At 43.9% G+C, this 10,963-nt stretch overlaps 1 protein-coding gene across 33 annotated transcripts in view; it reads right to left on the bottom strand.

Moving 5' to 3' along the window:
- The window catches only part of LOC107265867 (protein groucho), a 47,604-nt gene that overhangs the window by 14,865 nt on the left and 21,776 nt on the right, over positions 1-10,963 (bottom strand). For 17 of the 33 annotated variants that reach the window (XM_015735844.2, XM_015735838.2, XM_015735743.2 and 14 more), the window contains 5 exons: positions 6,098-6,142; positions 2,789-2,851; positions 2,626-2,712; positions 2,404-2,436; positions 1,262-1,624 (listed from right to left, as the gene is read on the bottom strand). In XM_015735844.2, coding sequence (XP_015591330.1) covers positions 1,262-1,624; positions 2,404-2,436; positions 2,626-2,712; positions 2,789-2,851; positions 6,098-6,142 — 591 coding nt within the window. Of the gene's footprint in view, positions 1-1,261; positions 1,625-2,201; positions 2,235-2,403; positions 2,437-2,625; positions 2,713-2,788; positions 2,852-6,097; positions 6,181-10,963 lie in introns of all 33 variants that reach the window. The other 16 variants (XM_025083057.1, XM_025083068.1, XM_025083077.1 and 13 more) reach the window with 12 other exon arrangements.

The following is a 10,963-nucleotide window of genomic DNA, read 5'->3' as shown; positions in this document are numbered from 1 at the left end:
GGCTGGGTAGCTATAGGGGTGCGAGGTTGGCCGGGCGGCAGAGGAAATAAAGAGAGTACGAAAAAAGGAGGATGACGGGGTAGGGGCAGCGTGGTCCGCTTTAATTGGTTCGACGTGGTCAGATGAAAAATTCAGCCCCCGCAGTGCACCCCTCGACCCTTCTCTTATTTTCGCCCCTGCCCCCCCCCTCTCTCTCTCTCACTCTCTCTCTCTGTACGGGGACCTTTCTTCGACGAATCCTGGATGTATCCCGATGGCTGGCTTACACCTGTTACTGGCATTTCGTAGGGGTATGTCATCGGGTGCTTGGTTGATCAGGAGGGTATGACTATAGGTATGACTTGATGTACGAGAAGAATTGTAAGTCTGTAAAATTCGATGCGAGCAAATTGGTTCGCCGGGGGCGAAGAAAAAAGATTGGCTCGAAGTAAAATTTTGGATATCGCGTTAAGGGGATTCCCCGTAGTGAAGCCGCACTTTCGGATGTAAAATCGTGGCTGCCGGTGGCTAGGTGTGCGCTGTGTTACCGGTATGATTAATGCCTTCCTGAAGGTTGAGAACTACGACTGAAAGCACCCTCGGAGCTAGTTTTCCAAGAGCGACGTCGACATACGAGAACTCATTTCCGGCTACGGCTCGGACCCTGCGAGTCCGCGTTCGGATCAACTGGAAACTGAAATTGGAGGAATCCCTTTCGAGAAATAACTTTAAACAAGCTCCGAGTTCTCCCGGGTTAAAACGGATTAGACGTACTCGTAAGCGCTGTCAAGAATTCGTAACGAGCGGCATCCGGCTGGAGGACGCCAGTAGCGAAGCAAACGGCTAGAGAAAGAATTTTTAAAACCGTAACCGAGCCTCGGGTCAATCCCATGCGAAGAAGGTTGGGGTTCACCTGTTTAGCCTGGAGGGAAAGAGCGAGGCGCTAGGCGCCTCGTAGAAAAATGACAAGAAAAATAATTGAATCCGAAGGCACGTGCGAAATGCGTTTCCCAAGTTCTTTACGCAACGAGTGGTGCATTTTGCTACTTTGGCTGCCCCTAACAATTTTTATGTAACACGTCCCACTCGACGCTTTCACTGATAAACTTCGGCACGCACGAACTGAACCGTTCGCCTTCTAACCCAAGGTAACACAACGAACACGATGCTTTCGAGGGGTATAACGATTTTAAATATGTCCGTTGGATGCGCGGGAAATTCAAAAGTACCGTACGTAGTTCATGCGCCTGCCGGTAGGCTATCCGTGTGACGTAATACTCACGTGACCAAGTTTCTCTTCTTTTCGCCGCTTGGAGTCGCTCTCGATGTCAGGCGTCCGTGTCCTGAATTTCTCCGCGGGCGAGACCGAGCGTCTTAGCCTCTCGTCCGTCAACGCGATGGGTTTTCGATCCTCGGGCGTTTCGACGGCTCCTCGATGCTGAAGGTCTACCGGTTTCAAGAGAGCCTGTGCCTGCGCCTGTGCCTGAGCGGCGGCGGCCGCAGGATGCGACGGTGGCGCAAGGTGCGGCGGAACGCCCGCGGCTGCGGCTGCCGCCGCAGCCGCCCCGGCAAATCCAAGAAGACCCGCTGGTGGCAATCCTCCTACCACGGCTCCGTGAGGTATTTGCTGTGCGTGGATTTGTTGCTGCGAAATACACGTTTCCCCTATAGTCCCGTCCGCCTCGAGCACTGGCACGTTCAGCCCAGCGAATATTAACGGGGGCCGATGCCACTTTTCAAATATTCCCGCGCGGCTACGCCAGCGACGCTCTGCGGAGACTCGCGCACTAGATTACCGCGACAGACGCTACCCGGCCAAGCTCACAGAGGGCGCTGCTTACTGCCGCGCGACTATTGCTCCCAAGTCGCCTACGAGGCCCGAGAGAGGTTAGGTTTCCAAATTGACATGCATTGTCCGCTCGCTTGCGCAAACCACGATCTTCTCAAGTGCGGAACCGCAGTATCCAATGACGCGGAGCTACCAACTTAACTCATCCGGAACTCCTGGCAATTGCTGCGATACTACCCGCGTTCACGAGCGACTCGAATTTTCGAAGTTTAACCCAAGTCCTGATATACGTGGCGTCGCTGTCGTCGACGATAGAGGTTCTTATGACGTCGATTACGTGACGCGTGCATAGGCTCGAGGCATCGATTTTTTCTACGCGCTTTCTCGTTAACGAAAATCACACGAAATCGGTGCCAACGTGAAAATTACTTACCAAAAGTTGTTGTAATCCCTGCTGCTGTTGTTGCTACAAGCACAAGAGAGAACCATACATATATATATATATATATATATATACACGCACTAAAGTTTCTTCGTCCGTACGTGAGAAAAATTTTTTTTGCTACAAGCACAAGAGAGAACCATACATTTAACGAAAATCACACGAAATCGGTGCCAACGTGAAAATTACTTACCAAAAGTTGTTGTAATCCCTGCTGCTGTTGTTGCTACAAGCACAAGAGAGAACCATACATATATATATATATATATATATATACACGCACTAAAGTTTCTTCGTCCGTACGTGAGAAAAATTTTTTTTTATATTTCTTTTCCACCTATACGCAAAATCCTTAATCGCTTGGTCGACTGTATAATACTGAATTACCAACTGGTCGACGGTCGTCTATACTCACCCCTATAATCGCATTGAGTTCCGTCATAGTGACTTGTTTGGCTCTCTCCACCGCGTTCGCCACTTGCTGTTGATGCTGCAAGCCATGCTATTCATTATCGCGTTGTTAACTCAATGCAGAATCAGGACGGATTAATTGGCCAACTGAAAAGTTTACAACTCACCTCTTGCGCAAGAAACGGCAGGACCTGCACGATGATTGCGTTCAGTCGTTTCGCGATTTCCGTCTGCAAATATAAATTAACGTTTACGTCAGCGAGACAAGCATTGCGTAAGGATTTAAAAAAAAATAATAATAACAAAACAGCGTTACGGCTCAAAGCAAACAGCGGTACAGCGATCAAGATCCCAAAAAGGGACGGATCTCTAAAGTCACCCTTACACGAGTAGAGATAAAGGTAGCCAAAAAAAAAAAAGTGTCCAACTTAAAAATCATCCCTTGAATTTGATTAGACAAACAATAACTCGTCAAGCAGAAAATTTATCCCGATCAAATGTTTGATAAGTGTTATCAAAATTTTTCATCGAAATCAGTATCGCCCGTCAAATATCACAGATCGAGGATAAGCCTTTTGGCAAATATTAAGGCAACTCTGTAAATCCTCTATTAAACGAATCCTTCAAATATGCTGTATACAGGGACAAGCGTAACGGGTGTCGTATCTTATCAAGGTATCACGTGTATAGTATTTCAAGGTAAATGAGTAAAAATCGATACCGACCGATTTCCTATACGAAGGCAAAGCTCTAAATGCATAAGGGAGAGAAAAAATTATATTTACAAGTAAAGAAGATCAAGCGTGGGAATCTTGGTCGGGAATACGTTCGAGATGAGTTAAATGTTCTAGAAGCATTTGAACCCCTCATATGTCAATGCACAAGATTTCGCGTACAAGAGGATCCGGACGTATGTGATACAGGGTAAGGGGTAGCACGGGAGGGAGGTGGGGAGGGTTCCGAGGGGTAGGGGTTTAACATTGAGATTAGCAACGGCTAAAAATCGATCTCATCGCCACCCTCTACCCTTGGTAACTGCAGCCCTCAACCACCCCTTCGCCGCCCTTTTGACCAAATAAAAGAACTGAAATATACGGCTATGCAACCTATATGACTGAGCGGACTCGGTAGGCGCGAGACCGGGAAAACCACCCCTAACCCTTGCACCAAGTCGAACTGATAGACACGAAAGAATGGGGTGAACGGGTGGGGGGGGGGCCGTAGAGTGTACTGGGTAAACCGGGTATATATCTGCGACTGGACAGACAACGTATTTTGGAATAGCTACAGCAAGCAGCCGGCACCGGTATACCGGGTGTAAAGCCACCACGTCGTTGGGAGGGGGAGGGAGGGGGGATTGGTAAATTTCTTGGGTAACAAGGCGTACGACGCGACGGTGATTCGATACGTTAATCGAGTCGAGTGCAAATAAGAGGGGTTGTAAATTGATGGGGAATATGAAAAAAAAAAAAATTAATACATATTTAACTTACAGGCTACTCGACAGTGATTGGCGAATAAATTTTTGAAATTTAATTATTTTCAAAAAAAAAAAAAAAGAGCCCAAGGTATGATATTTTAACGATACGAAATATTTTATATGCAAAGGTGGTTGAATCGGTCGTGTACCAACTGACATGGACAGGGTTGATAATTTACGATAGACACCGTAGGGGGGCAGGGGGGGTGCTCGGCAATGTAATTTTGCAAATTCGACACTGCAAAATGTCATTCGAAATGAACATTCGTTTGACGTTATAACGGCGCACGGTTGGCACGTTAAATTCTACGCAGAGATAAACTTTACGTATTGCGTAACGCGGACGATAAAGCACCAGCGTGATTACGCGGGGCGTAATGGGCATTGACAAGTGTTACGTATTCAGTGAAGTTAACGTTTTAACGACGGAAGGAAGAAAATCGGGACAACCCGACGAAGGATCCGTACAGTTAAAAAGTTACCGCCGACATACGTCTAACGCTATCAGGTAATATTGATTCTAAGAGAGAGAGAAAAAAATCCTCCAAAAAAAATTGAAAGATCAAAATTCGAAAAATCAAAATTCCACACCCCTAAGACCCGCCCAAGTAAAAATCCGCGGAGTCTAATCGACGTCTCGATGACGCTCGTGATAACAATTGCAAAGTGGGATAAAACATATTTTTCGACAGTGACGTCACTTCGAGGTCGTAATAAGAAAAAAAAAGAAGAAAACAAAACAGGCGCAGAGTATACCGACAGACGTATTGGAAAGATTGACATTCGCCGTTTTAAGAGGAAAGTCGAACTGGGACAGCGCCGGCGAATTTGAGTTGGTCGAAGGGGCGAGAGGAGCCGGTAGAGCGTTGGATGCGCGTATGGCTGGTCGGGGAAAGAGCGTCTATGCTAGAGGATCCGGAGTACGAGCGAAGGGTGAAGAACGAGGAGAGAGGGAAGGTAAAGTAGAGGTAGAGTGACAGAGAAGCTACGAGGCGAGAGAGCTGGAGAGATATAAGAGTCGGAAAGTCAGAGAAACGGAAAAAAAAAAAAAAAAAAAAAAAAGTGGCAAAGGGTGGAAAGGCGAGGAGGGGAGGTAGGGGTACAAGTGAGTGGGAGAGCAGCGAGATGGAGGTGGAAGTTAAGACAGGTGGTGAGGGGGGGGCAGGCCTCCCCCTCCACCCCTACCCGTATGACGCGTAAGAGAGGGAGAGTGACAAAGAGGGTAGAGCAGGAAACCGTGGGTAGAAAACAGAGAAACGCGATGCGCTGTCGGAGCGCTAAAAAGGGTAAAAGGAACAAGCGGGGGGAACGAAAAGAAAGAAAAAAAAAAAAAAAGAGTCTAACCTCGTACGGGGAAGATTGTTCCCATTCGGGGATTAAATTGAAAAGGATTATAGAGACGGGCTGCGGAATTTTATATATGTGTATATATGTATGTGCCCGTGCAGCCATTTGAATTTCTCACGCCTCCCGACAGAGAGGGTTGGGCGAAAAAACATTGAAATGTCAAGGATCTTTTAGCCGGGCAGCTAAGTGCGTTGGATTCGAAGAAATTTCAAAGATTTTTTATTTGGCAGAAATAGGTGGATATAATTTCACGAAAAATATATGTATATATATATATATGTATGTTGCAAAGAGGGGTGCCGAGACAACAGTTCCGATCCTACACCCCATTAAATTGCCGCCCCTGGAAACAAGAGTGAGAAATGATCGGCCGGTAATGCTAATGAATATCAAAGCATTAGGTTAACGGGGGGGGTGCTTTTGAGTTTAGTCCGGATATCGAGGGGTTGTTCTCGCTGGAAGAGGGTGCTTTCAAGAAAATTACCAGCAACGAGACGCATTTGCGTGAAACGCGCGCGAGGGATGGGGGCTTTGGTATTTTATCAGGTTTTGATGGCTTCACGGGGAAGTGAAAAAAAAAAAAGAGCGTCCAATTCGATATTTTTATAATCGATATATCGAAGTCGTATAAAAGCAATAGGGGTCTTACCTGTTTGTGCATCTCCACGTTAAGGCCGTATGACATCTCGTAGTACTGAAACAGAAGGCGGATGTCGATTATATCGTTTTTACCTAAAATTGAAAAAAAAAAAAAAATACATTTCACGTATTTAGCAGAAGAAAAAAAAATTAAAAATAAACGATAAAACTCGTGCTTGACATGTCACAAATTTTTTCTTTTTTTTTTTTTTACTTCGCGCTATTCACGCCCTATGAGAATCCCCGTCATTAAGGGCAGTTCGCTCTTGACAACTTTTACGAGGGGTTACAGCGTTGACGTCATCAAGCAAAATTCTCTTCTTCACTGTGTACGTCGTAAAACTTGACGAAAGTTTTTGTAATGCTGCTGGAACTTAGGCGAGACAGACCTGACGCGCTTGTGTCGCGTCTAACGAAAAGTTCGTAAAATAATATCGACGTGTCGAAAAAAAGAAAATAGCGTGTTAAGGTAGATACTTATAAGGGTGGAAAAATATTTTACTGCACGTATCAAGCATTTGCTACGTAAACCGATGGTCCTTTAACATGCGTTAACGATAAGGCATTATCTTGCTATCGAGTCATCGTGTACACGGTCTTGACCCAATAGTTAGATACAAGATTGATAACGGTAATAAAAATGAAAATCGTGTTATCTCGTTAACGTTATCACAGGAAACAAGCGAGTGTCACGGGCATACGTTTATTAGAAATTATTAAGTATCTTAAGGGACGCCTCCCGATAAATCATCCCCTGGAGCATCAGTGACCACGTGTCATTGCCAGTCACTACGTAAAGCTAAAATTTCATTCATACGTACGATAATAACGTTATCGAACGTCACGTTGAATCACCGTAAAAAAATGTATCGTCATATGGAAATATTGCCAAGTGAATAAGGGATGAAATTTGTAATAGAAAAAAAAAAAAAAAAAAAAAATTAGGATGAAATTTACGATTTCAAACACACCTTAAAAATAGTTGAAAAATATATCGGTGAAAAATTAATGATCGACGATATATAGAAAAATTATATAAATAAAAATAATAATAATATCAATGAACTGAAAAATATGCTTGAATCCAGTTACCAATTACGTCTAAAGAAAACCTTATCCGTCGTCCTTTTTTTTTCTTCTCATTGCGAAATTAACCCAGCGATTCCCTAAAAATTGTTCCAACTGCCGACAATAAATTCCCTGGAGGAATTTAGGTAGATTTATTACTCCCAAGTGTTAGCGCGAATATACGTGTATATATATATACAATATAGACAAAATACGATAGTACACTAATCCACGTATATTGTACACCATATATAAAATATATCCACATATATAGTACACTCGGGAAAGGGTTAATAAAAAATTACAGCGATGAGTTGACGCAATTACCAAAATCCCCCTAAACGGCAATTCCACGTTTATGCGGAAAAAAAAACAATCCAAAAAATTGACCCTAAATACATTTCCGCATAAGGATTTTACACCTGATACAGTCAAGCACAAAAGTAATGATTCTTATAAAATGGTTTCGTCGATCGAAAGAAAATCAATCTACGAATAATAATAAAATTTATCATGACCTCTGACATCTTACTCAACCCCCGCCCCCCTGAATTTTCATCTCTTTAGGTGCACCCAATCCCCTTAAGTACACGTTCCATGCACGACATGCACCCTGACGCTATCCGCATCGATTTCTACTGTTATAGTTTTACACCCAGTAGATAACACGTAGATTCAATATCGAAGGATCGAACACAGCCCAAGAAAACCGCGACGAAAATTGGCGTCCATCGAATAACGGTGGTTGATAATTTTATATGGCGAAAAAAAAAAGAAATATTCCCCAACAAGGTAAACCCCCACCCATTGCTACCCCTGTGCGAATTTCACGTTAAATATTAAATCTAGTCAAATTTTCGCAAGGATTTGATCGGGTTTTTTAATTAAAAAAAAAAAAAAAAAAAAATTGCCCACGCCAAACGATAATTAGTCTGTAATTAAAAGTCATCGCCGTTGACCACCGTTCAAGGAGCGAAATCGGGATTAGGCGAATTGTACGACGAAGCTTTCTCGTTCCACGGGATATATGGGTTTCGCTTAATTCGCCCCTTCGGCCACCGCGGGAAAACAAGAGAACGGATGGGAAGGGAAAGATAAAGCCGTGCCCTGTGGCCAGAAAGGATCACGATCAACCCTCCTTGCACCCCATGCAGTATATATACGTATATACACGTAACTACAGCTTCCTTCGCTTCTGCCCCTACACAATTTTCAGCGACGTAGGGGAGGAAAAAAAAGATAATTCTTCTCTTCAAAAACTTTTTCCAAAGTTTTCCCGGAGTTTCGAGAAAGAGAAAGATAACGGACTCACCACTGTGTACGTGCAAAAAACAAATCGTACAACCAATCCTTACGTGTGCACCCGCCTTTATGACAGCAGCTCTGTATACCTATACAGCACGATGTACGCGTATAATTCTTAATGCATATATTAACATGTATGTATATATATAGGATACTAAGTACTGGGTATAAACACATGACATAAAACAAAGTTATGTATCGACGTTAAGCATTGCCCGTACGGATCTTATCTAAAACGTACCAGGAACATGCAAAATAAAGGAAAGGCCGGTTCACCCGGTATAGTCCCTTGGAATGACGGTTTGCGTTAAATGAAAGAAAAAAAAAAAAAAAAATAAAACCTACAAAAAAAAAAGGTCATGAACCGCGTACCCAAAAATCACAAATAATTAAACGCCAAGAAGAGTCCCCGTAACGAGACAATTAACCCTCTCGCCGCCGACGTAACATTAATCTCACACCCGTGCGATAGCCAAGGGTGTACAATAAGGTTACGCCAGTTGCGAGAGTGTAAAAGTTCCACAATTCCCTGATAATTTATTTCACATCCACCGATCCGATCTCGGGTTGAATTTCGGAGAAAAAAAAAATTTGCTTGTCCCGCGACTCGAGTTATATGAAATGAGGGGTTAACCCCTCAAACTTTAAAGTCGAATTCACGAGCCGACCGCAAGATCGATCCTGTATACTTCGTAGCGTTTACTCGCGATGTTGAAGTTATTAAAAAAAAAAAAAGAGTCACCCGCTATAGCCACAAGGTATAATGACGAGGAAACGACTTTCGCGAAGAATCGCTCTTGTTTCACTTTAGGCCCAGCGGTTCTCAAACTCGGAGCCGTAGACGACCCAGCGTACGTAAACTATGACTTCGACGCTCTCGCTATACCCGGCTACTGTGCCCGGTCGTACTTGGCGAACCACGAGTGAAACGACAGGACGCACGAAGGACCATTAGTTTTGCAGGCGTTAAATGCTAGAAACAGGTAATCCTACGAAAGCGAGAAGTAAAACGAGACGTGTCTGTCCGTCAACGTGGACAGGCACAGAAGGAGGTTTCAGTTCCGCAATGGATTATGGCTAGTGCTAATATATGCCTTGCATGTAATTTGGCAAGCTGCCCCTCGGAAAATTATCTTCTTCGCACAATAGGTATTAACCCCGTTACAGCTATAGGTACTGGCGTCGATGATTGAAGTGAGAAAAAAAAACCATCGAGAGGAGTGAGAAAAAAATTCTATTCAAATACGCAACTTGGAGTACGGGAAAATAAAGAAATTTTCAAATTACATCTGAAACAAACAAAAACAATCCCGAGAATCAGTCCTCTCGAATATATGAAAATTTTACTGATCGTGATATTCACGAAATTTTCATTCTCCTCGACGACACTTCGAACCTACTCCGATCCGCTCGCTCCCCAATTTCTACGTATTCTCGTATCCTTTTCAGAACGCTGCGATCTGGCTGTCCGGTATCTCTACGATGACGCAATACTTTAATAAATCATTGTATGCAATACTTTCGAACACACGGTATACGAGGACTGATGCTTGAGCAAGTAACGAGGTACGAAGATTTCGCGAAAATTTCATTAACCCTTTCAGTGCCGGGCGAGAAACCGGTGCCCATGCGAGAACAACCGGACGAATTTGACGAATTTGACGAGTTCGGAAAAGGGTCATCAAATTAAAAATGATAATTACATAATTGAAAAAACAACGTATTACGGAATGAAGTGAGAATAACGTAATGCTAATTGTATTTCAACGTTTATTTTGAGATAGAGCTTTCTTGCGATGCGAAGAATGAGGTGGCATCGCACACGCAACGATATATCGTCGCCCGGCACTAAAAGGCTTAAAACGTAAGGTCGTCGAAGAGGACCGAATAATAAAAAAAAAAAAATTTTTTTTTTTTTCAAATTCCCACAAAACTCACCACAGCCCATTATTCTCACAAGTGTCCCATGCCCACCCGGCATAACCAACGTTTCGCGATGCTCATAATTGCGCATTACTAAGATTCGCGAATTCCCGAAAGATTCGCATTACGTCAAATAGATATCCCCCATAAGTAGCAAGATAATACGTGGGGACTTGCGGGACGCGTTATCCTAATGAAAATCGTGAGGAGAGAGTCGCGCGTGGAATTAGAATATCAGAGAGCGCGACAGAGAGCGAAAGACGGGAGCCACCCGGCGCGCGACAGAGACAGAAACACGTGTACCCTGCCAGTTGCGAGTAGATAAGTGCGTATTCGGTAAAGTCCACATGTACCTAGCAAGATATAGTAAGCAGATACATATACGTAGAATGGATGGGGAATAGATATGTATAACACTTGCCGGTGGCTGACGACACGCGATCTCTCTCCATCTCTCTCCCTCTCATTCCTAACCACTTATCCTCTCTCTCTCGCTCTCTCACCCTGCCAAACCCGTAACATTGCTCACTCTCCGATCCTCCCGCCCCTCCTCCCGTACCGAAAGCTATCTATCTCTCTC

This window comes from Cephus cinctus, unplaced genomic scaffold, assembly GCF_000341935.2.
Source record: "Cephus cinctus unplaced genomic scaffold, Ccin1 Ccin1_scaffold0020, whole genome shotgun sequence".
In the NCBI taxonomy this organism is placed as follows: domain Eukaryota; kingdom Metazoa; phylum Arthropoda; class Insecta; order Hymenoptera; family Cephidae; genus Cephus; species Cephus cinctus.
This window is presented reverse-complemented; position numbering and strand designations above follow the sequence as displayed.